Here is a 25,743-nt window from a genome sequence, read left to right on the forward strand (position 1 = left end):
AGTTGCTGGAAACGCTCTTCAGTCCATATTGACAGGACAGCATCACACAGTAGCTGCAGATTTGTTGGATGTACATGGATGATGCTGGTGTCCCGTTCCACTACATCCCAAATGCTCTGTTAGATTGAGATCTGGTGTCTGTGGAGTCCATTTGAGCACAGTGAACTCACAGCTATGTTCTAGTTTGATGTGATTTGAGCTTTGGGACATCTTTTTGTGACACTTTGGTCATCCATGGCACTCAGGTAGGCTGCGGTGTTTAAACAACGCTCAGTTGGTACTAAGACACTGAAAATGTGCCAACGTCAGCAGCAGCAGCAGCAGACGTGTGGGCTTCTGCCACACATCTGGGCTTCTGCCACACATCTGCTTCAGAGATGCTCTTCTGCTTCCTTTTTGTAGCAGCCCTGTAATGTGAACTTTTTCTAATCAATTTCACTTTTAGATATAAGATATTGTATAAGACAAAAAGAAAACGTGTCTATAAGACAAAAGCAAATTATGCTTTGTTTTTACAATGCAGTGTATTTTATTTTTACTTGTGTGTAATCTTTGCTGTTTGTGGGGTAATAGCTTTGATTTCTTACATATTTGGCCCATTTAAAAAGTGCAGTATTTGTTGAAATTTGCCAAACAGGGTGCACTCAGAAGCTACTGTGACGCAGATAGATGTGGGATCCGTTTTGGCTTCTTTTTCTTGTTGGATGTGTGAACATTTTCATTGACATCGCTGTCCACTGACTCACTGCTGCAAGGCTATTTACGGGGTTTTTTTTTTGATTAGATAGAAGATTTTTTTCAAATGCCACTCCGGTCTGGTGGTAAAGAGAAGATGTGCTGCATCTCCTTTTCGAAGATGTGAATTTCACTCTTGTTACTCACAAAATTTGGGATTCATTTTTAAGTGGAAATGTGAAGAAAAAAGATAGATATAGGGCTCTCTGCTGCTCTAAACAAACTAATGACTAAAGCTGACTATGAAAGGCACACAAGTAGTTTAGTTTCCAACAGTGGTGAACACGGCTACAGAAAGATGTTTGACCTTTATTTTGACAACGTGGGTTTTCAGACCACACATGCCTGCTTGAATACTGCACTCAGATGATTCATGCATGCCTGATTTTTTCTCTTTTTTTAAATTTTTTAACCACTCGCCTCATACACCTGTGCAGGCTGGCTCCACACTGCTGCAGTCTCTCACCTCTCCTCACTCCGTGCGCCAGCAACACCTGGAGCAGCAACCTGGAGAGTGAGATCAAACCGGCTGAGTGGATGGTGGATGTGGAGTGGGCGGGTGGGTGGGGGGGGAGTGAAGATGGGAGAGTTTGGCCCCTGCGCCTTTAAGACTGCATGTGGTCCACATCTCGCTGCTCCCATGGCAGGCTCTGTAGGTGCACGCGTTCAAAGTTTGACTGGGGAATAGAGGGAAGAGCGGAGACCGCAGCAGCGGCGGCAGCAGCAGCAGCAGCAGCATCGCCCCGTCGGGAAACAGAAACACACACAACTGAACATCTGAGAAGAGAGAGAGGAGAGAGGAAGGACCGCAGCTCGCCGGGGAGTGTCCGACTCTGGCGAAAAGAACAAAGGCACAGATGACTGAGCGGATTTTCGCTTTCTAAATGGAAAACACAAGGAGGTTCATTTAAGTCAGTGTTCGCTAAACGGAGGGACTCCCCCCGGCCCCCCCGGCGGCTGCAGCCTCCCCCCTCTCAGCCATGCCGCTTGTATTCCGCACACTGTTGTTCGGCTTTGTAACGCTGCTGGTTGTGCTTTTGATAATTGATGATATTGCAGAAGTGGAGGAAGAAACTGCGTAAGTATCCCGCCGTGATTTATCCACGCAGTGTGTGTGAGAGAGGGAGAGGGAGGGAGAGATGATGCCCATTGTTTTCTTACCCAGCAGGTTATTTCCTTCAGGCTTTCTCAGAAGATTTGAGGTGCGATGTGTGATGTGAGGGGAGGGAAAAGGGGGCTGACTGAGTGGAATAAACGAGTTTATTTGAATTGAAATGAAGTTCGGAGTTTGGGGTGCCGGAGTGTGCGCGGTTTGTTTTCTACATTTGTAACACTTGGGTGCAGCAGGAGCAGCTGTTCCTACAGCAGCCCGCCTGCCTGGGTCTCCAAGGATTAGGCTATTTGTCTTGCAGCAGGCTGCATGCGGGATAGGATACATTTACACTATAAGAGAGAGGGGGGAGAGAAAGAGAGAAGGGGGAAGCGTGTGTGTGTGTGTGTAAGAGAGACAAAAGAGGTGAAGGGGCAAAAGAACGACAAAAAAAGAGGGTCTCCTCTATATATTTTTCTTCTTTTCATTTTCAGAGTTTGAAATGTTGCCGCAGGATTCCTCCAAGTCACACACACTCGCGTTTGACCTGCAAGAAGATCCATTCTTAATTTAGCATGAAAAACATGCAGGTTCCAAAAAAGAAAAGAAAAAAAATCCAACCAGACCTCAGCAGGGCTACATCCTCCTCTGCTTCTCTTCATAATCATCACATAGATGGAAAGACGCCCTGTTACCTGAATGGCAAAAAAAAAAACAACAACCAAAAAACAAAAACTCACTTTTAAAGAAAAAAATTCTACGTCTCTATGCAGCTTTTGTCTTCTTGCATTTCTCCCCTTTGAGCAAGAACATTTTGTTTTGAAAGCAATTACCCGGCTGTGGCTCACATTGTAATGAGGTCACATTGGTTTGTGATTTGCCGTGGGAGAAGCACCAGAACCAATTCCACTCCTGCATAAAATTCAAGCTAATATGATTATAACAATATATTTAAAGGCCACCGGGATTGTAAAACGAATGAAAGGAGCCCCGGTAGCACTCCGGTGTTTCACTTCTTCACTCCTATATTTAAAGTCGTCTATTAGATGTGACCAAGGTCACGATTGCAAAATTGCTCGAAGCTTAACAATCTGAATGCATATACAATATATTTACTGTAAATGCATTTTGCCTGATGCATTCAACACCCTTGTAAAGCGATCGCTCTTTTCCTCCATGAAAAGAAAATCTTCTTTTCAGTATAATGGGGCCCCATTAAGGCCACATTTCCCCTCATTACATCAGCAAATGGGTCCACAGTGAAGTTCTCTAAAAATGCCTTAATGTGTGCTTTTCACCTTTATTCTGTCTTGTAAGAGTGATGTACAGTACGCCTGCTGCTGGATACAGCTCAGTGTAAGAATCTACACCGCAGTAAGTGATTCATAATTCAATCTAAACCTTTTTTTTCCCACTCAGAAATATTGGACATTCAAAGAAGATGAACTTGCACCAGCTCATCCCCAAACCACACAGGTCTGAAATCTTATCTACTCAGACACACAAACACACACACACACACACACACACAGCTGTAGAACACCAGTGGGTAGCTAAATGGCCTCTCTGGGTAATTTTCGCTTGCTATTGGTCACTGAATCCTTTACAGCTATGATGCCACAGTGAGTCAGTCACAGTGAGCGTCTCATTAGTTTTTTTTAAGGCGAGACACAGCCGCTATAAATACCCATCAAAGTATGTGTGTGTATGTGCGTTTGTGTGGTATCCATGTGACAATGCAAACATCTGCCATGTGAGCAAAGCTGGATTTAACTTTAAGGAAACTGCAGTATTTCGCCGAACAGTTATTGTTCATGTCAAGGAGGTCCTTTTTTGGAGCAGTGGCTGAATGAATCAGATACTTAAGTAGAAGTAATATTATCTGTACCTACATATAGCCTGCCGCAAGTCCTTAAGAATCTGAAGCAGTATTTGTGCTCACCAGACACTTCATTAGGTACACCTTTTTACTGTTGGGTTGGACCACTCTCTTGCTTCAAGAGTGACTTAATTCTTTGTAGCACAGATTCAGCAACATGCTGGAAACATTCCTCAGAGATTTTGGTCCATATTGACTTGATAACATCACATATTAGCTGGAGACTTGTCAGGTGCACATCAGTGTTGCGAATCTCCTGTCCCTGCAAAGGTACTGTATTGGATTGGGATAGAGTGACTGTGGGTGCTGTGTGTATACAGTGAACTCACTGACATGTTCACAAAAACAGTTTGAGATGATTTGAGCTTTGTGATGTGTTGCGTTATCTTGCTGGAAGCAGTCATCAACAGATGGGTCCACTGTGGTTGTAAAGGGATTCACATGCTTACCAACAATACTCAGCCATTAGTATTGTTGGTACATATTAGTCCAGAGTATGCCAAGATATAATCCCCCACACCATTTCGCCACCGCTGGCTGCCTGAACCATTGATACAAGGCAGGATCGATCCATGTTCTCGTGTTGTTCGTGCCAAATTCTGACCCTACCGTCCAAATGTCGAAGCAAATCAAGACTCATCACACCAGACAACGTTTTCCCAGTCTTCTGTTGAGTCCATGTGAACTGTAGCTTCAGTTTTCTGTTATTGGCTGAGAGGAGTCCCACAGGTGTGGTCTTCTGCTGCCATAGCACATCAATTTTAAGGTTCACCATGTTTAATATTTAGAGATGCTCTTGTTTGTACTTTGCTTTTAAAGGTGGTGATTTGATTTACTTTTGCCTCCATGTCAGCTGGAAGCAGACAAGAAGGCAACAGACCATTGTCCTTTGACCTTTGACATCAACGATGCTTTTTCTCTTCTTTGGACCATTCTCTATAAACCGTAAAGGTGGTTGCATGGGAAAATCCTAGTATATCAGCAGAATCTGAAATATTCAGATCCCATCTGGCACCAACAACTACGCTTTTTCAAAATAACTTAAATTACATTTTTTTCTCATTCTGATGTTCAGTTTGAACTTCAGCAGGGTGTCTTGTCTGGATGCCTAAATGGATACCATGTGATTGGCTGTTTAGATATTTGCATTAATGAGAAGTTGAACAGGTGTCCCTATCAAAATGGCCAGTGATAGAGCAGCCCCATCAGATGTCATGTTCCAGTTCAAATTTTCATCTTAAGTTGGACCTATCTTACTTTTCCTCATTTTCTGGGCTTACTGATGGTAGATGCTCCTATTAAAAATGGCGAAATTTTCAAATAATGGAGCCGGCATGGGAATAACTAAAAATGCCATATGTGAAAAATTCAGGCTTCAGTGTATTAAAAAGGTTCACTTTCATATGTTATTTCCTCCTACTGGCTCTCTATTAGGTCACAAAGAGGGGATAGCCCTAATCGGCAATCTGCTGTTTAAACCTTCTGTTTGCAAGTGGCAACCAATCAGAAATAAGTTGGGTTAAAGGAAGAGGAAGTGAAACTAAATTTCACACATAGAAGATGAACCAAGGGACTGGAAAAGAGCAAAGCCGGTAATAAACAAAGCATGGAGTCATTTGTTGAATCTAGTTTTCTTGTACCGTAACTCTACCTTGGTACACTCAGATTCACATATTTTTCTTGGTTACATTCTATACAGCATCTCTGTTTTTAGTCTGTTCGGAGAAGGAAAAGCTTGACATAACAGCCTTTAGATTTAGCAATGAATGGGGCAAATTCTAGCAATACATGGAGGAGATAACAGGCATAATTTTTTTGGACTGTGTGTTGGTAACACAACTTTTTCTTATCATTTAGAAAAGCTGCAGTACATGTAAACCCCACTGCTTTGACAACAGCAAGCGCGGACACATATCGTCACCGTCCAATCTACAATAACACTGCCAAACACTCGTCAAACAGCTGGACTTTCAATAAGACCCTCTCCCACCTCATCAGGTATTTTTATCACCCTCCACAATTATCTCCACAAGGTTTTACACTTCGCTGTAGACGGGCGGTCATAATTGGCGCATATTTTCTCTTTTCACAGGAAAAACATTCTGAGATTCCTCGACCCGGAGAGAGACATCTCGATTCTGAAGGGCACGCTGAAACCGGGAGATATCATCCACTATGTTTTTGATCGCCACAGTACCACAAACATCTCAGAAAATCTCTACCGTCTCTTGCCAACCGTATCCCCCATGAAAAACCAGCATTACAGGCGCTGTGCCATCGTGGGCAACTCCGGGATCCTTCTGAACAGCAGCTGTGGGCCTGAGATCGACTCTCATGACTTTGTTATCAGGTAACATGGGTGATTTAAGTCTTAGAAGCCTTTTGCTTGAAATAAATCATAAAACACAGCAGTTAAAATGGACTATAATTGAAATAGATTGGTGCATTAAGTTTTAGGCTTGTCTTATCTCCTGCACTGAGTGTATAATTCATATTAGTATGATAATCGATAGCTGGTGGCCACACGGCTGGAAATATTTTAATTGCGCATTTGAAAAAGCTGTCAAAGCCTCTCTGATGGCTTAAATTTGGGAGCCAACTGTCAAGTTGAGAGCTGTTAGATGAACGATTATACATGAAATTGACATTTTGAACAGCCTTTGCATTCAGCGGTAAGACGTTGTGCTTTTCAGAGAAACACCAGTGTTCTCCTGGGCCCTGCTCTCATTTAGCAGAGCGCGCTGTTTGCGAAGCCATCGGCCAGGTCTGTTTGTGTTTGGGTGCAAGCTCGCGAGTCCCTGAGTGGGTTATGTATCACCATTCATACCTGCCACCAGAGGTAAAGAAAAAAAAGCCTGTCAAGGCTGTATTATATTTGGCAGATGGAAAAAAAAAAAGAAAAGTGTTCTGGTTTAAATTATCTTTGGAGTTAGGCATGATCGAACAGAACCGCCCAACCTGCACTCTCTCAGAAATCAGTGTTGTTAGAATTAGAGCAGCACCTCACTGCGCTGGTTGATCGATAGCTCAAAGTCTTGCACACCTTTCACGAGTGGATTCTGTTGTATGCCTGTCTGTCTTGTATCTTGTGCTGCCGTGTTACCCTGGTGAGAAGAGGTCATGATTTCTAGACTCCCTCAGCATCATGATAATGCCAGGCGATGGCAGTAATGGTCAGCTGAAGTCACAGAACAGGAAATGTGTCATTTTGAGAAGCGGAGGAATTCGCTTCTGTGCTCACATATCCGATCGGCAGATAATGTTGCAGCTAAATATAGTTCCCTGCCCTTCGCTCGGTTCCCACAAAGTAGGTTGACAGCGTTCGGGGTACATAGATTGCTTCAGCTCATCATGCACCATCTGTTCTTTGCAGTGGGTACATTAGCTGCTGTGGACAGCGACAGCAACCATTAAGATGTAAAACACAACACCCCAGAGCGGAGAACACCCACACAGATAAAAGATCCAGGGTTCATTTGCTCAAATTAATTAATTAATTAATTTTTTAAAAAAAAATCAAATCTGTGGCAATTAAAGTTTTAACTCCAAAGCCTGCTGAAGTTTTAGCAAATTTGGCAAATGTGATTCACTTTATAATTATGGTTTAAAACATAGATTATGAAAGAGATAGCATGGCGTTGGTGGCACCTGACCAGTCACAAAAAGGGAGCAATTAAATGAACACGAGGCTTACAGAACAAAATCATTTTTGTTTAATTAAAAATTGCCTTATGAGGCTTTGATGTATTTATTTATTGAGATTCTGAATTTCTACAAGACTGTGATTTCAAGAGGTTCTGTGTTTTTATAATACCTGTACTGATTTTACTAAATCTTGCCTCTGACATATTCCCTCCATGCAACAATAATTAATAAAGACTGAAACTACAGTGGGGCAAAAAAGTATTTAGTCAGCCACCGATTGTGCAAGTTCCCCCACTTAAAATGATGACAGAGGTCAGTAATTTGCACCAGAAGTACACTTCAACTGTGAGAGACAGAATGTGAAAAAAAAATCCATGAATTCACATGGTAGGATTTGTAAAGAATTTATTCGTAAATTAGGGTGGAAAATAAGTATTTGGTCACCTCAAACAAGGAAAATCTCTGGCTCTCACAGACCTGTAACGTCCTCTGTAAGAAGCTTTTCTGTCTCCCACTCGTTACCTGTATGAATGGCACCTGTTTGAACTCATCATCTGTATAAAAGACACCTGTCCACAGCCTCAAACAGTCAGACTCCAAACTCCGCCATGGCCAAGACCAAAGAGCTTTCGAAGGACACCAGGAAAAGTATTGTAGACCTGCACCAGACTGGGAAGAGTGAATCTACAATAGGCAAGCAGCTTGGTGTGAAAAAATCAACTGTGGGAGCAATCATCAGAAAATGGAAGACATACAAGACCACTGATAATCTCCCTCGATCTGGGGCTCCACGCAAGATCTCATCCCGTGGGGTCAAAATGATCATGAGAACGGTGAGCAAAGATCCCAGAACCACACGGGGGGACCTGGTGAATGACCTGCAGAGAGCTGGGACCAAAGTAACAAAGGTCACCATCAGTAACACACTACAACGGCAGGGAATCAAATCCCGCAGTGCCAGACGTGTTCCGCTGCTGAAGCCAGTGCATGTCCAGGCCCGTCTGAAGTTTGCCAGAGAGCACATGGATGATACAGCAGAGGATTGGGAGAATGTCATGTGGTCAGATGAAACCAAAGTAGAACTTTTTGGTATAAACTCAACTCGTCGTGTTTGGAGGAAGAAGAATACTGAGTTGCATCCCAAGAACACCATACCTACTGTGAAGCATGGGGGTGGAAACATCATGCTATGGGGCTGTTTTTCTGCCAAGGGGACAGGACGACTGATCCGTGTTAAGGACAGAATGAATGGGGCCATGTATCGTGAGATTTTGAGCCAAAACCTCCTTCCATCAGTGAGAACTTTGAAGATGAAACGAGGCTGGGTCTTCCAACATGACAATGATCCAAAACACACCGCCCGGGCAACAAAGGAGTGGCTCCGTAAGAAGCATTTGAAAGTCCTGGAGTGGCCTAGCCAGTCTCCAGACCTCAACCCCATAGAAAATCTGTGGCGGGAGTTGAAAGTCCGTGTTGCTCGGCGACAGCCCCAAAACATCACTGCTCTCGAGAAGATCTGCATGGAGGAATGGGCCAAAATACCAGCTACTGTGTGTGCAAACCTGGTAAAGACCTATAGTAAACGTTTGACCTCTGTTATTGCCAACAAAGGTTATGTTACAAAGTATTGAGTTGTATTTTTGTTATTGACCAAATACTTATTTTCCACCCTGATTTACGAATAAATTCTTTACAAATCCTACCATGTGGATTCATGGATTTTTTTTTTCACATTCTGTCTCTCACAGTTGAAGTGTACCTCTGGTGCAAGTTACTGACCTCTGTCATCATTTTAGGTGGGGGAACTTGCACAATCGGTGGCTGACTAAATACTTTTTTGCCCCACTGTAAATGGAAACAAGCAAAGTCACAGTGGATACTAAGTGAAACAACTGAATTAAAATTTAAAAAGATAAGCAAAAGCTGGGACAGGCAGCTCTAGTTAAACTATGGCTTTTATATAAAACTTGTCATTAATCTTTAGTTAAGAATCACTGCACTGAATTTTGATTCTTTTTACACTGATGTTTCAGATGATGAAAGTCCTGGTAATTTATCATTGAAAATATGAACAAACCCCGCAGATCTGAAGTGCTCAGACTAAACAAACACTGTAATCAGTGTGTAGATAAGAGAATAAAAACGTATTAACAACAAGGCCTCCTGATGTCTCCTCCCGGCCTACAGAATGGAGATGTTTCGCTGTGAGGATAATTACCAGCTTTGTGTTTTTCTGACATTTACTTTCAGGCGGAGACTAACATCAATGAAGAAAATGCCACCCTGCTTTCCTGCTGAATTTCACCTTTACTTCTGCTCTGTTTCACTCTTCAGACTTTGGGTGGTGGTGGGGGAAACAGATGGTTGCTAAATTACGTGGAAAAAATAAACGAATAAACAAAAGCTTCTCGTCAAGGTTTCACGATGAGATGATCGAACAGCTTCCACCATTTGCTTAATGCAACCCGTCAGTTATCCACCTGTGTTTCATTAATCAGAACCACATAGGGAGGTGAAAGTTACTTAAAAGTTGCCTTCATAGAGGATATCAGAGCTTTAACTGTAACATAAAGGTGGAAAGTTTTGACTTTCTTTACTTTTGTATACTTGTAAAAGCCTTACACATCATTAGCGAACCATATATTTGATTCATTTGTGTAAATCCTAGGTGTTTAATAGAGTATTTCCCCATGTTAAAACTGAACGCTCTTTGCTTTAAGGTGTAACCTGGCACCGGTGGAGGAATACTTTCAGGACGTGGGATGGCGGACCAACTTGGTGACCATGAACCCGTCAGTAGTGCAGCGAGCCTTCCAGGACCTGGTCACCAATGAGTGGAAGGAACGCTTCTTACGGCGTCTTCAAAGCCTCAGCGGCAGCGTGTTGTGGATCCCAGCCTTCATGGCCAAGGGCGGAGAGGAGCGCGTGGAGTGGGCACTGCGTCTCATCCTGCTGCACACCGTAGACATACGCACCGCCTTTCCATCGCTGCGCCTTCTCCATGCCGTCAGAGGGTAAGATGCTCAAGCACAGACTTATAAGAACACCTGTGAGCAGCACACTCAAAGGGGCTGACGAAGCCAATCTGCAGCCCAGGTGGCTATTTTTAAGCACAGCTGATCACCGGGGGCAGTCGGTGAGATAAAGCTACTCTGCCTTTCTCCACTCAAGGGCCCACCTATCAAATTTACCTAAAAGGGAAACTGTTATGCTCATTTTTCAGCCCTATAGTTTTATTCTGGGTCTCTGACTGAGTAGCTTTGCATGACTCACAGTTCCAAGAATGACTTATTTTGGTTAAACGTCCCTCCCCACTGTGCAGCCTTTAGTTGATCTTCTATTTGTAACAAGTCATTTTAGCTAACTCCATTTAAGCCAACTTACTGCTTAAACTGTCAGTGCTTTTGTCTTTGGGAAAGCCAAATTGAGTATTATTTTGGACAATAACTTCTTTCTAATAATTTGAGGACTCTCGGTCTGTCCGTCCATCTGTTCTCCAACTGTTCTTTCAATCCACTTCAAATTTTGCAGGGGTATTAGTGGGGCCCCTGGCTGAGTGCAGTGCCCAGTTTGATGTCATTTGAATGAACGGCTCACAAGATTTTGACTAAAAGAGTGACAGCTGTGCTGTGCCGTTATCGTTCTGTGCTTCACTTTTGCCTCTCAGCCCTAAGTTTAGGATCACAGCTAACTGCCAAACACTAACCTGAACCTAATTCTAATTTTAACCCTAAGCTTAGTCTTAACCCTCAAAAAGGGCCTTGAAATTTGAAAGCATGACAGAAAAGTGCCAACTTTTAAAAAATGTAATTAAAAAAAAATCGCACGAAGACAGCTGAACAAGTATGAACGACATTTCTTTGTTTACACTTTTATCTCATTGTATGTGTTTGCTTTCCTGAAACGGTCTGTCTGTTCTGCACAGGGCTGTTTTAAACGGGCACCATCGCACTCATTTGTTCGGTTGCTGTCTCCTTTTATAGCTGTCCTCTTTTCAAGTCTGCAGCTTTAGGATCGCCTGCTTGTGACACATTTATGGGACACTTGTAAATTGTGGAAACTCGGGGAAAAAAGGGAGGAAAAGAAATGGGTTTCTTTTTCCCGAAATGAGCACTGTGACAAAAAAATAAGGAAAATATAAAATAGGCCCACTTTATATATAAAATACCAATTTAACCCTGGATACAATGTGATGGGGTCAATTTGGGAAATGTACTTCTTTCACATGGGCAGATGTTGCTTCAGGTCTAGTCTTGTCTGATGTCATGTCAGGTAAGAAGCATTTAGCTTAGTGTGAATATCTTGAGGAAAGGAAAGGAAAAGTACTAGCCTGGTCTCTTTGGCTCAAGTTGAATGTTTGCATATGCTGCTTAGTTCTGTCCAACAGTGCTGCACCCGCACAATGCTCAATGCTTGCTTTGAGGGCAGGGTGCATGAGAGGATTCAGTACAAGTCCACAAGGACACGCACGGTGTTTAAGTCCATCTCCTTGTGCACACTTTCCACTAAAGCTGCTTGAGCACAGAGGGAAGTTAAAAATTCTCTAGAAATTGAGTGCTGTGTCTGCCCACCATGCTTGGGAAAGGCTTTTCCATAGTGCTTAGCACGCATGGTAATCAACATGGACCAGTCTTTAAGCAGCTGCTGTACTTCACAGCAAAGATACCGTGGCTAAAAAGTGTGAGAGTCACCCAGCATTTCGTAATCATCCACAGGAGCTCTGTGTGGTTTGATTAGATGGTCCTGCCCAGTTACAGCTGGGAGAGGTTAACCTGCATCATCACTCCAAAATGAAACCACAATATCATCCTCATGGTGAAATCAAAAGAAAAGTCACGGGGTCAGAGGTGGTGCTGGACCAAAATATAATATGACATTTCCATTGAGTCACAGCGCTCCCACCATTTGACTCTATCTTGGTTAAAAAAAAGCAGGGAGCAGCGAGTCCTGCACCTGACACCGTGACATTGCCAGGCAACCAGCAGAGATGCTGCATTAAAAAGCTGTGTGGACTGACCTCATGGTGTTCATAAAGTCAATCTTTCGACTTGATTCTCTGCAAGAAAGCAAACACACACATTTCACAATTCAGCGTCACGCTGAGGCTTCACTGATGAGGCGAAGTCAAAATCTCGGTGATCACATGTTCCCGTCAGCTCTTTAGCCTGATTTATACGAGCTTGTGAAAAGATCAGTTTGCCTAATTATTTGCAAATGTTGTTGATTTGTTCCTTCTGCTGCTTTTTCCGGAGCTCCTGCATAGCTCAGATAATAGGAAAAGCTGCTGCGCTGTGGTTTAATGTGTTGTGTTTAGTGCATTTGGTTAATCATGTTATAAATTCCATTTATTATCATTACTGTTATCTTTTTTTATTTAACAGCTTGTCAGTGATTTTTTTTAAGAAGTCCTCTTTACACTGATGTCAAATGTCCTAAAGTGCATTTGGACATTTATAAAAATCCCTCTCTGCTATTGTTTGTGTGTCCTCGCCTCTGTTATCATTAGCACACTCTGCCCTGGTTCTTTCCTGCCTCGTTAAAAGCCTAACAACCACCGCTGGTCGGTGACCAAATTATGCGATTTTCTATGCTCCAACTCACTCTCGGTATTGCAAAGAGGTACAACCAGCCATGATTTTTCTTGTTTACAGACCGTAAGAAACAGTCTTTGCCCTAAATCGATAGTCGTGCCTGATAAATGCTCCCCTGACCTTTCCTTGGAAAAGCCGAACTTTAAATCGTGCTAGTTTGCAGTAGAGAATAAATCTTATGTGCTCATATTCACCGCAACCAAATCTCAAATCTCACCTCGGATGATGCCACTGATAATTAAACCCTGTTCTCCTGCCCACTGTTTGTCCTGCACGGCTCATGAGCTGATTAGAGTGGGAGGTTACTGCTGCTGCATCTCAACACGAGCTTCCACATTAACTATAGAGGGTGTTAGAGGAGAGGCTGTTGTGGCCTCAAGGCTGGGCAAATGGGCCAGTGACTGGAAAGGAAAATGAAGCTGATGCAAGCGAACGTGTGACCATCTGTCCCCGAAGCTGCTCCCAAGGGGAGCGTGTGGCACGTCACTGTCACAGGAGCTGCTAGTCACCTCAGGTAGAGAAAATAGTCGTGCAGAGCAGCTGTGGCGTCTGCAGCTTTTGTTAAAAAGGCTCACGCAGTGAAAAGAACGTACAGTCTGTGCTGCTCAGCAACACTCTGCAAAAAAGTAAAACATAAAAAAATCGTCCACCTAAATATTTTTGATTTCATGTCAAATTCAGCAGCCAGGAGTTACTGCAGTTCTGCAACTGCAGTGAAAAAATCCAACTCTCGACAGATAGAAGTCATTTTCTTTCACAAAATTAAAAATCCCATTTCCTACAGCTTCAACCAATCACCAGTGGAAAACTCAAAGGTAAAAGAGAGAGAGGGAAGAAAGCAGCCAGTCATCACGTTTGAAAGACTGAAATTATTAAACCAACTGACCTACAGAAGACTTTAGGAATATGCGAGACAGTTGTGAGGCCAGTGTGTTGTTGTTTACATCAGAAAGGTGTCGGTCAAACTCTCTATTTTTGCTTGTGTCGCGCAGGATTCAACTCCTCCTCTTACTGAAGGAGAAAAGTGGTTCTTCCCAGTGAATGCAGAGCTCACTGTGTACCCAGAAAAGAGTTATGGACACCTTCATTGCTCATCCTTTTGTTCTGGTTCTGTCCGAGTGTCTCCTGTTTTGTCTTATCTTACAGCTCTGTCTCTGTCTGCATCTGCAGGTACTGGCTGACGAACAACGTCCACATCAAACGTCCGACCACCGGCCTCCTCATGTACACAATGGCCACTCGCTTCTGCGAGGAGATCCACCTTTACGGCTTTTGGCCCTTTTCGCTCGACCCGCAAGGCAAACCGGTTAAATACCACTACTACGACACCCTCAAATATGAGTACACCTCCAGCTCGAGTCCTCACACCATGCCTTTGGAGTTCAGGACCCTGAGCACGTTGCACAGACAGGGGGCGCTACGGCTCCACACTGGGGTTTGTGGCATCCAGCAGAGACCACAGAAAGATCTCCAGAGCAAATAGCAGAAGGTTCTGCGGCAAGCAGACTTGAATACGAGCAGTTTTTCTCGTTGCTAGCACTTTTATGAGACTTGAATTAACTTATTTTCAACAGCTGGAATGAACAATTTTTCTATTTCAAGCTCAAAGAGTGACCAACTCCACCCTCAGGCCTGAGGTCTCTCCACAAGCACATCTTTTTTTGCGTGTCTGTATGTGTGTTGATTAAATAAATTAATGAATATAATTTCATTTTTATATTCTAAATTAAAAGTAGCTGACATCCCACAAGTGTTAAAAGTTAATAAGGCTGGCTCTGAAATTCATATTCCAACTTTGCGATGACAAGACTCAATTTAGGGGTGTTTTGTGAGCTGTTAAATTACTGGTTCGCTTGTTGAGCCACAAGATGGAAGCACTTAATAATCAGGAAGAATGATGATAGAGGAAAAAAGGGGACCAACATTTCTTTTTAAAACACTTTGAAATGGAATCTCTTAAACGCTTTCTATGACATAACCTTACTTTAATGTTAGAAGGTTAATAACAAGCAAAAACTCAAACCTCCAATAAACCAGAGCCACCGTCTAATAAAGTTAGGTTACCTTGAGAACCAAATCAAGAAAGGAAGGCGTGAGCATAATGGAGGAGTGTACCAGCTGTTCACATACGAATGTTTACTCAGACTTTGCCAACGGTAAACCCACTTTGTAAACTTTCCTCAAACAGCACCAGCCCTGTTTCCTCACCGGAGGGTGAGACGGTAGCTGGATGTTTGTACTAAGAAGAGGTTTACTTTTTGAGATGAATGTATTCGTTGGCTTCCTTACAAACCTGGGAACAAGCAAGCTCCATAATGTGCTTTTAAATTAACATTAAGTCGCAATCAGCAACTATTTCAGTGAAATATCACTGAGAGGACCCCGAGCTGGACATCTGTATGCCTTTATTCATGTGGAGCAAGGGTTCTCAAGGTTTTTATGACCAATGTAGGGAGAGGAGGTCTGCACACATCACAAACACTGGAAATGTGTGTGACGTGTCTGTTATTTGTGTTTTTAATTGACTTTTCGCGACACTTAATATGTTCAGTGTTGCATTTCTTGACACCAGCTATATATGTCAGTGGTAGAAAGGTTTAGTCTGCTATAATGGCTGTAACACAGATATGTGCTGCTACACTCACTGGCCACTTTGTTAGGCACAGCTGTTCAACTGGTTGTTAATGCAAATATCTCATCAACCAATCATGAGGCAGCAGTGCATTTGGGAATGTTGGCAAATGTGGTCAAGATGACCTGCTTAGGTTTGAACTGAGCATCAAAATAGGGAAGAAAGGGGATTTAAGTGACTCTGAATGTGTCAGACAGGCTGGTCTGAGTATTTCACAATCTGCTGATCTGCTCGGATTTTCCCACACAACCATCTGTAGGGTTCACAGAGAATGGCCTGATAAAGAGAGGAGCTCACTGGATCGTGAGCAGCAGTTCTTTGGGTGGAAATGCCTTGTTGATGTCAGAGGTCAGAGGAGCATGGCTAGACTGCTTTAAGCTGACTCAAATTATTGTTACAACCCAGGTATGCAGAAGAGCTTCTCTGAACACACAACACGTTGCACCGTGAAGCAGACGGGGCACAGCGACAGGAGACCACAACGGGTGGTCGTGGAATGTTTCCAGCACATATCCCATAAAGCATTAAGGCAGCTTACTAGCAAGGTAACCTAATGAAGTGGCCAGTGAGTGTAAAGAATAGTTTGATGTGTGGATTAGTTAAATATAAACTAGTGCATTTCTTTCTTTGTTGCCCTGAAAGACCTCGTAACATGTTACCAAGAGCTGCTACGGGCTCACAGGTCACACTTTAAGAAATATGGAGGTAGAGTGATGTGTTCATTTTTCTTGTAGAGCATGTTTGGAATTAGTATTAAACCAATATAATAGTTTGATACATAGTATTGTGCCTATAATAAATCAATTCCACCAGTCCCTAAGTGGACCATCCCCATGCCCAGACACTATAAAAGGTTTTATTTGGCTGTGAGTTCTTTAACCTAGTTATCAGTTTAAAATAAAAACAGAGTATGCAAAAAACGTCTCGTCGTAGGCCTCTGGTCAGGATAGAAACTCCTTTTTATGTACATTTTAAGGCCAGTAGTAGACTGGCTTTTCAAACGGGAACATCTTAACACAAGATTAAATTGTATTTTTGTACTTCGAGGATCCGCCTCATCAAAAGGGGTTTTGTTTTGGGCTTTTTTTTTTTTTTTTTTTTGGAGTTATCTCGATGTTGAGATTTTGGCCAAGAAGCTCTGGGTATTTTTCTGTAACAATATGCCTCTGTTATAGAAAATTAAAGGAAGCATTTGAAATATTCCAAGAGCTCCATAGCTAAACAAATAGCCTCTCATGCGCTCTCAGCCATGTGATTTGTCCACAAAAAGTGTTGTTTTGACAGGATGCGCCTGTTGACTTGCATGTCGACCTTATTACGCCGCCAATTAAGTTAAGAATAGACATGAAAGTTGTACTAGAGACGTCAGCAGTCTGAAGCAATGAAAGGTTTATTTGTGTGAGCTTGTCTGACTTTGGCAAAAAATAGAAACGGTTTGTGACCAACGCTATTAAGTTAATTAACCCAGAATGTGGAGTTTGCCACAGATGAGAAAAACTTTCTCACACATGTTCCCTGCTCTGAAGATTGTACAGTTTTTATCTTGCTCCCCCCCCCCCCCCCCCACGTACCCTGTTAACATCTGTTTAATGTGCAAATTACAGCAAACTAATACTCGCTTTTGCACGTTTGTCTTGTGTTAATGGATACAGTTTGAGCATATTCCAGTCTTTTTGTTCGTTTTTATGATCCTCAGTGTGACTCACTGATGCTTAACGTGTGCATTTATGACAACGTGAATGTACTTTTCTGTGGCAAAAAAATACACAAAATTTTTCCTTGACACTTCAAAGGAAGCGGGTTTATTTCAGTGGCTTTTCAAATAAATGGAAACTGAGGAAACAGACAGGGCTACACGCACATCTGTGTCAGAAACCAAGCAGGGGCTTGTTTACTATAAACTTTTAAAACAGTTCCACTTGTAATTTTTTTTTCTTTTTTGTTTTTGGGTAAAATGCGGAATCATGGAAATTAGTTTCACCGCTACAGCTTTAATTTCTCTTTACGAGCGACCATGTGCAGCAGATGATTCGGTGAAGTTTTTCCATCATTTCACACAACTCCAGCCAAGAAAAAGAAAAAAAAAACTTTGACAAAGGTTGGCATCTTTGTCTGAGCAGGCACAAACACATTGATCTGCAGCTTTCTGCACAAACAGTTAAAGACACGGGACAGAAGAGAAAAAGTGGAAAACAGTAAATAACAGCAGCCAGCTTGAGGAATATTACAGAACATCATATTTCAAAAAATTCAGTATGTTTACAAGTTTGATTCACATATGATTCAATGAATGATTCTGTCAAGACAATAAACACATCCAGCTTTACCCAAAATTCCAAAAACACTTTATTTCAGACAGGCGTGGGGAGAGAAAGAAAACGATAAATTGATTGTGCAAGTTTGGTCACGGCAGTCTTTTTATTTTCTTATTAAACCGAGGATGGAGGTCATTTGGAAACAGCTGCACCTGCAGGCCACAGTGCACTATCAGATAACAGTTTGGATTAAAAGAGAAGGTCACAGACGGCAACCGCGCGACCGTGTGCTGCAGAAAAACTCATCTGTGTCTGTTCTGCCTCGCTCCTCAAACAATGTAATTATCGTTATTGGGCAGACGGAGACGTGAGGGTCTTGTGATCTCCTCTGCTTTTCCTTTCATTCACTGTGAATAAAACTTTAGATAGATAATCGTAATTTAATTTTTTTTAATATGAGTTTTTAATATAGTGGTTTAGTATTTATAAAAAGTAACAATCACTTCCCCAAATGTCAAAAGTGGCCTTTAATACAATCATAGCCCAGGAAAATTTCTTCTTTTATGAGAAGAGGTCAGTTAGCCATTAGTGAATATTACAGTGAAGGACTTTAATTTGTTAGCTCGTATAAAGAATATCAAATTTGGGGATATTTTTAAAGCGAGCAACTGGACTTTGACCCTGAAAAGTCAAACTTTAACTTGGCCTTGAAAGTAAGATACTGGGCGCATGTTAATCACTGTGGCGGCATGACCGCAGTCTCCACAGGCAGCGCCGATCCTGCTCAGCGGTTCCTTTTTTAAGGATTAAGCGTGTTTCAGCGCACTCGATAACAGCAGATTCACATTCATAGCAAACTGGTATATACTCCATAAATATGACACAAAGTCTTTGCGCTTCGAGTCAAATCTGATAACCTTAAAGGTCAACGTCAGCTGTGATAGCAGCGAAACAGGAATGTCTGAAAGAATACACGGTAAAATATATATATATATGTAGCGTATGCTCACTCCTGACCGGAAAGCCTTTAACAGTATATACGCACAACAAAGTGGTTAGTACATGTAGGTAATATTTGGTTTTGGTTAAAAAAATATCAATTAAATTTTACAGTTGAAGAAAGTACTCTTGGTAAATGACTACTTTACGCATTAGGCGATGATCTGTAGTGACCACCATGTATTTATTTAGTTATTTAAAGTGTGATTAACCCTGGATTACGGACATGGCTTCAAAGCAGACATTCGCTGAAAGACTTTTGGAGCCTCCTTATCTCTAACATTAGAAATAACCTGGGAGATTATTTGGCTCACGTGATAGAAGTTTTAGGAAAGCAGCGAACAGTAATGTCAAAACACCATTTAACCACAGATACAAGCCATGCACTGACAGCATTAAGTTGCTGATATGGTAAGACTTGGAAATGCGCGCGCGCGCGCACACACACACACACACACACACACACCCCAAAAAATACAGGAAATCACTTGTACTTGTCCCGGGCCAAGTGGGAGTCATCAGCTCAAACACGCTGACGTCCACGCCGGTATTCACCTGCAAAGCAGAAACTTAGAGTTACTTAACGAGCACACAGTGAGGAGGAAGTGTGTTTGCCCGTCAAGAGTCCTGTCTGACTTGGAAGTCAGGAATGTCAATTAAACAAGGCGTCCCTTTGAGGAAGTGACTGTGTGAACAATGGAAAGCACGGAAGGGTGAGACCTAAAGTCAACAGTGCATTAGAATTAAAGTAGTGTGTTTCTTTAGGATGACCAAAGCTGGTCAGCCACACAGTTTTTAATCAAGCTTTGTACTTAAAAAAAAAAAAAAAAAAACTTCCGGGACGGCTGGTAAATTTGCCGTTGTGCAAAATTTCACAGTCAAAACCAAAGTGCAATCTTGCATAAGCAAATCAGGGTTTCAGCATTTTATGACTGTAATAGTAAAGATTAAGGCGCCTGAGGAAAACGTATCAGTGTTTTAAAATCTACATTAACCTTACATTTGCTGTGTAAGAACCTGTACAAAGAAACTTATGATCTGTCTTCAAGGCCATCATTTTTAGTACTCATCCACATCTACATTTTCTCTTCTCTGATACACGTAGAACATTCTCAGTACATGAGGCTCTCGTGTTTTCTTTCTTCTCTGCTTATGTGACCAGTAGAAATTGAAGAAAAGGAGTTTTTCCTCTGGTTCTGCTTGGAATATGATGAATGTAACATGATGAACTTGTCATTGCTTAAGTGACCCAAAAGAAATAAAAACAAAACAAACCAACCTGTATTTGACATCGAAAAGGGTTGAGTCATCCTCTTCATCGTTTTCTTCATTGAGAGGCGCCATCTCGACGCGCTCTGCAGGTGTAGTGATAATATCATACTTCCGAGTCTTCCTGATTCTTCTGCCAGATCTGCGAGAAAAGACAACAGTCACACATGAGGTGAGCAAGAGAATTAAAACTTTGCCTTTTGGACCACAAAGCCTACAACCTGAAGTTGTAATCTTCCTTTAGTTCTGCCATATGAAGTCTGTTAAAGTGCTCAGACTGGCCCAAAAAGTGGGGCAAATATTATTTCAATATGGTGATAATCAGTTGCTTAAGTAAGCGCCAACCTCCCAAAGAAGAAGTTCCAGTTTGACTGCAAAGGAAAATAGCAACTAGCAGAATTAGATCTGACCTGGATCTTACACTGTTTTTATTTACATCAACTTCTTAAATGCTAGGGACTAAAAAAAACCTCACTGATTAATTAGAAATATGATCAACAGTTTGACTGCAAAGGAAAATAGCAACTAGCAGAATTAGATCTGACCTGGATGAGCCCGAAAATAAACTGTGCAATCAGAGAAATGTAAACAGAGTAACAATGTAGCCCACTTCACTAGATTCAAGGCTTACGGGCACATAAAACGACTACATAAGGCAGTATGACGCTAAACTTATCAGTGCCTAGAAATCCCCGTAAGATGAGAATCAACAGGCCCAGACCCTTCTCCATCACATCACACGGGGACAAATCAACCACACGCAAATGTATAAACAATCCTGCTCTCATAATGTCTGCATGACTTTTACAGCTTCACAACCGTTGCAACGATTGCTTTGTTTTTTCTGCGCCAACCTGCCTACCTGACCACTTTGATGACCAGGCACGTGATGAGAGCAGCTGTTAACACGCAGATGAAAATAACAATGTTTTTCAGGGTCGGAAGATACGTCATTAGAGATGAAATCCGGGATCCCACGGCAGCATCCGTGGCATTGTTAGTCAGTGAATCTTGACTGATGACGGATGATGATGATGTTGAATTTAAGTGCGTCGCAGATGAAGGAGTGAGCAATAGTTCGCCGCTGACCCCCCAAAGAGCCGCGGCAATAAAGGTTAAGGCCAGGTTATGAGCCACCATTGTCCTGAAATAATAAAAACGCAAGCGGGATACTGCCCGTAGTTTCTCCCGAAATAGATGAGCGGCGACAGCAGCTGTCACATTATAGAGAATCCGCTTATCGGTGTCAGATTTGGTTGTTTACACAATAAAGCCAGAGGGAGAGATGCGCAGACATTTCTCTACACGTCCAAGCTGTCCTCAAAGCTGCGCTTCCCCCGTCGTAACTTGCATTTGATCCCAAAACGTGTTCCTCTCGAGGGGAGCTACAGCGATCCCTTCCTGACTGTACGAGGACTTCGCGCAGAGAAGGGGATTATCCGCCTCCGGAAGAGCTCTGCAGGCTGACCCGCTGTTCCCGGTGCTGAAGAAGAGCATTATGTGGGCTTGTGCTGCGTTCAAGCTAATCGTGTAATTTCAACAACTTCGTGCGATTGGGGGAAAATTATGCTGGCAACTTTAGTTTGACCTGTTAGTAGCTTACCTTAATAAAAAACAAATAAAAAAAAAAGCTCATAAAATACAAGAGACATATCAAAGAAATGTGCAGGTCCAATTTCATGGATTTCCTTTCAACACGGCTCATATTTTGAATCATTAGAAGTTATTAGAAGTGTGGACGAGACTTTCCTTAGCTGACAGAAACAACGCCTGGTGTAGTTTTATGTTGCTGTGGCCCATCTACTTCACAGTTCAAGATACTGGCTACTGATATGGTTTCAGTGTTAATAGATAACAGCTTTTAAATGTATTTGATTTTTAGAAAATGGTCATTTTTAGTCATCAGCGTTTAAAGAGCTATTGAAGGAAATTAAAAAACAGTTTATTCTGTCCCATCCAAAGCTACTTTTCTTGGTATTTTACAGTGTTTTCATTTATTTATATGTGATTTTAGAACAACATATGAATTTCTGTTCATGTGCACACGTTTATGGCTCCATGAAATGTGGTTTTCATTGTTACCAGACCACCTGCACACAAACAGTTAAATAGGGTGGGGTAAACATTTATGTCCAAGTTTAAGCAAAAACACATACCATAATTTCTTCACAGTGAAATTTTCCTGATAGCTGTAATCAAAATTCAACATTATGTAAGTAGTATAAAAATTAATCTAAGAATAAATGCAATCTCAACTTGTCTGCAGGTATGTAGTCAACGTAAAGTCCTGGACAATTTTACTTTATCATTACTCTCTGACACGGTTCATAGGTGGAAGAGTATCCTGACTTCTTCAAGCACATTTAAAGGTCGATTGGTAGTTCCCAAATTTCCGACTGTACTGAAGGCAGCCCTTTTCCCTTCTAACGGTGGGCCGTAGCATACGCAATTTTACAAGGGCAGCAGACACCGGGTTCACGACCGCAAATTCCTGGGAATCTTGACCAGAAAATACCTAGAAGTCAGTGGGTCAGTGATAACCACTGACAACCACATCAGTAAGGATTAAAAAATGACTAAATCAGTGTCTTTGGGTCTGTCTTAAAATAGATGCAAATAATGATCCCCCTCCCCAAAAAATAAAAATAAATAAATAAAAAATTACGTCTTTAACCAGAATTATTGTAAGAAAAACAAAAAAACGAAGAAGCGATATTTACAAGTTATTTTTACAAGGGTTGCCTGTAACTGAGAGTAAGGAAGGAACTTAAAACTACAGTAGATGTAGACATCAGACCACAGACAAACCTGTGGGGACTCCCTGTGTATGAAAACAAAGACAAAAGCTAGTCTCATTTTGTGTGTGTGTGGTGTGTTTAATTATTTCTGTACTTTTGTACATTTCCCTTATTAGAACTCTTTAATCTGAACAAGGTCCACCAGATGGCAGCACCAAATAATAATAGAGCAAGCATTTTCTCCTCAGATGAGGTTTCAACATGCAGCACACTCTGTTTAGCGAAAACCTCGAGAATCAGAGGCATTTTGAAGCAAACAATCCATTTAGTGGTTGACTCTTTTTTCATATTTAAAGACGTATTTTATGACGTAAGATCTAACACGGATTTGTACGCAAATTACAATAATGTCAGAGGAGCTTAAGTGAACCACAAATACCAGACAGACACACAAAACAACCATTATAAACTGTCCAAAGGCTGGATGTATATTATATATAATCATTTTTGCTCAGATGTATTTGCTTTTTGTGGTTTTCCCCATGTGGGGCAAGAGTTTGTTTCAAAAGGGAGGATACAAATTTTTAGCTGACAAGGATATTGTCACATCCTGAGAACAGGGCTTGAACTTTGCACAGAAAAACAGCTCAGGTTATGACTGAGGCGATCATGTCATGCATTTCCTTAAACTAGATTGAAACACATCAATACTCTATAGGATCTATATTACCTGTGCTATGAAATATGCTCATTATAATCCATGGTATTTATTTTGAATCTTATTTCTCTTTACCTTCAAAGATGGTTTAAGCATTAATTTCCTTGTTTGACTGTCACATTTTGTGTGTATTTACATCTTTCGAAGTGAAAAATCAAACATAAGAACCTGTTCTTATGTTTGATTGTTGGGTCAGTCTTTGCTAGAACCAACATCCACACCTTTCTACAACAGTGCTGCATTTACAGGTTTAAATTCTGAGAACATGTGTTCCAAGATAAATGTTAACACTTTACACTTTACCTTTTTCATCTCCAAAGCTACCATTATAAGCCTAGTTTCCCCAAAACTACAAATTTTTTTAAAGAATTGTTAAGAACGGATGAAGAAAAGAAGTTGCAAGTCATACACATAAAAAACACCACAAATAACAGTATAAAAAAGGTAGGTCGGACACTCTATATATCATTTATCCATACATTTACTCACATATATAAACGGTAGTCCTTCATATGCTAACACATGTGTTTAAAGTATTCTAATCACACTATTTTCTATAGAAATGCGATTCTAGTGATTAATTTATAATTTCCTACCATTTTCCTACCAAACTACGCATAAATAGATCCTCCATTATCTTTGATTTACGGGTCATTTTGTCAATAAAATGTACTACATGTATCATACTTTTCTATATTTAAATTAAGGGGAGTGAGTTTTCCACTTGTTTACTGGCTCTATAGTTTAGTGTTGTTCATACATTTGCCCAGTAAGTGAAAGAGCCTCAGTATGGCCCCAGGAGGAGACACAAATCTCTTGTGAAGTTGTGTGTACAGGTTTTAAAACCCTCTTCTACACTCTATTTTCTTACCAAAATGCATTTATTAATTTCATTAAAACTGGAATCTATACATAAATATAAAATCTTACATGACTGTAACTACACCACATTAAGGACATTACAAAAAGCAACATTAAAATAAACACATTTAAGAACCAAATAGGAGTGGCACTTGTACAATTGGGGCACAGAGGCGAACCCTGTCAGTCTCTCAGAGCACAATATTTAGATTTCAGCATTCAGGAAGGACCATCCATCCAACCAGTCATTTAAAATAAGGCCATGGTCACTTCACTTGAGGCGTCTGAATTTGTAATACCTCAGCAGGGCACTCCTGTTGCTAGGCTGATGATCTTTTTATAGAAATTTTCCACTGGAAAGAGCATGCGCTGCTGTGTGGAGCATCTCATTGGCCCACGATGGGGGTGGAGTGCGTGCATACCAGAGTCTTCAACAAATAGTGTCCAACAAAGGCTGCATTCACTGAACAAGCCAAGCTTGCCATGTTTGGCTGTTCTCAATAGATTTCTCAATGCATCCATTACATTATTAGTTTGAGTTTTCCTTTCTATTTCCTTTTGTTTATTTGCAGTTAAGGTTAATAATGGGCTGAAATCAGTTGATTTTTGCCAGGTTGTCACAAGCAGTGTGGACCTCTGTTGTCTATTTCACACCTGTGCTTATATCCGGCTACATCCTCATGTATGTCTTAACCCTGAAGTAGATTTGGTCTTTCCAGTCCATTCAATTCATCTTTTTTTTTTTGGGGGGGGGGGGATTATGCAGTTAAATATTTGAATTTTCTGTTCAAAACTAACAAATAAAAAGTTAATTTCATAGCACATCTAGCATGGCATCATCTTAGGCTAAGAAAGACTGTGTGCAAGGCCTCAATGAAGCTGAGTTCACATGGTAGCAAAAAAACATGTATTATAACTTAATAAAGTGTTATTAAGGTCCCCGGCAAGCCTTTAAGGCCATAAAAAGGAAGGGGATCAAAGAAGGTCAGCATTATGGTAAAGAAAACCCCCCAACAACAACAAACTATTTCACATTTGATTTGTGAGAAAAGAAAAGAAAAAAGGGTAGCCTGAAAGCACACACTAGATTCAAGTGTTGGTATACCCTCAATAAGCTAACTGTAGCTTCGTGGCCAATATTCATAACAATATTCGTACAAAGTTTTCTCACTTGGACTTCTAGCTAGCGTCCTAATGTAGCTCTATCTGACAAATATACAGCTACACTTGGCCAACATAATGTTTTGTTAACTTCTTTCATTTACGACAATGTTTTAAATATGCTGTTTTTAACGTGGCATGAGCTCAGCCGAAGAAAGAAAAAAAAAGGA

At 41.4% G+C, this 25,743-nt stretch overlaps 2 protein-coding genes across 2 annotated transcripts; one reads left to right on the plus strand and one right to left on the minus strand.

Moving 5' to 3' along the window:
• The first annotated feature begins 1,364 nt into the window (after nt 1–1,364).
• On the plus strand, nt 1,365–17,704 carry st8sia2 (ST8 alpha-N-acetyl-neuraminide alpha-2,8-sialyltransferase 2). The gene is made up of 6 exons (XM_082538427.1): nt 1,365–1,813; nt 3,245–3,301; nt 5,562–5,702; nt 5,797–6,054; nt 10,070–10,363; nt 14,111–17,704. The coding sequence occupies exons 1-6, from the start codon at nt 1,716–1,718 to the stop codon at nt 14,421–14,423; spliced, it is 1,161 nt and encodes a 386-aa protein (XP_082394553.1). The 5' UTR covers nt 1,365–1,715; the 3' UTR covers nt 14,424–17,704.
• On the minus strand, nt 17,345–21,587 carry fam174b (family with sequence similarity 174 member B). Its single transcript, XM_082538428.1, has 3 exons — nt 20,958–21,587; nt 20,106–20,237; nt 17,345–19,381 (listed from the first exon to the last, which is right to left on the minus strand). The coding sequence occupies exons 1-3, from the start codon at nt 21,233–21,235 to the stop codon at nt 19,378–19,380; spliced, it is 414 nt and encodes a 137-aa protein (XP_082394554.1). The 5' UTR covers nt 21,236–21,587; the 3' UTR covers nt 17,345–19,377.
• Nucleotides 21,588–25,743: the final 4,156 nt, after the last annotated feature.

The sequence above is a fragment of the Aulonocara stuartgranti genome (genome assembly GCF_965226115.1).
Source record: "Aulonocara stuartgranti genome assembly, chromosome: 7".
Classification (NCBI taxonomy): Eukaryota; Metazoa; Chordata; class Actinopteri; order Cichliformes; family Cichlidae; genus Aulonocara; species Aulonocara stuartgranti.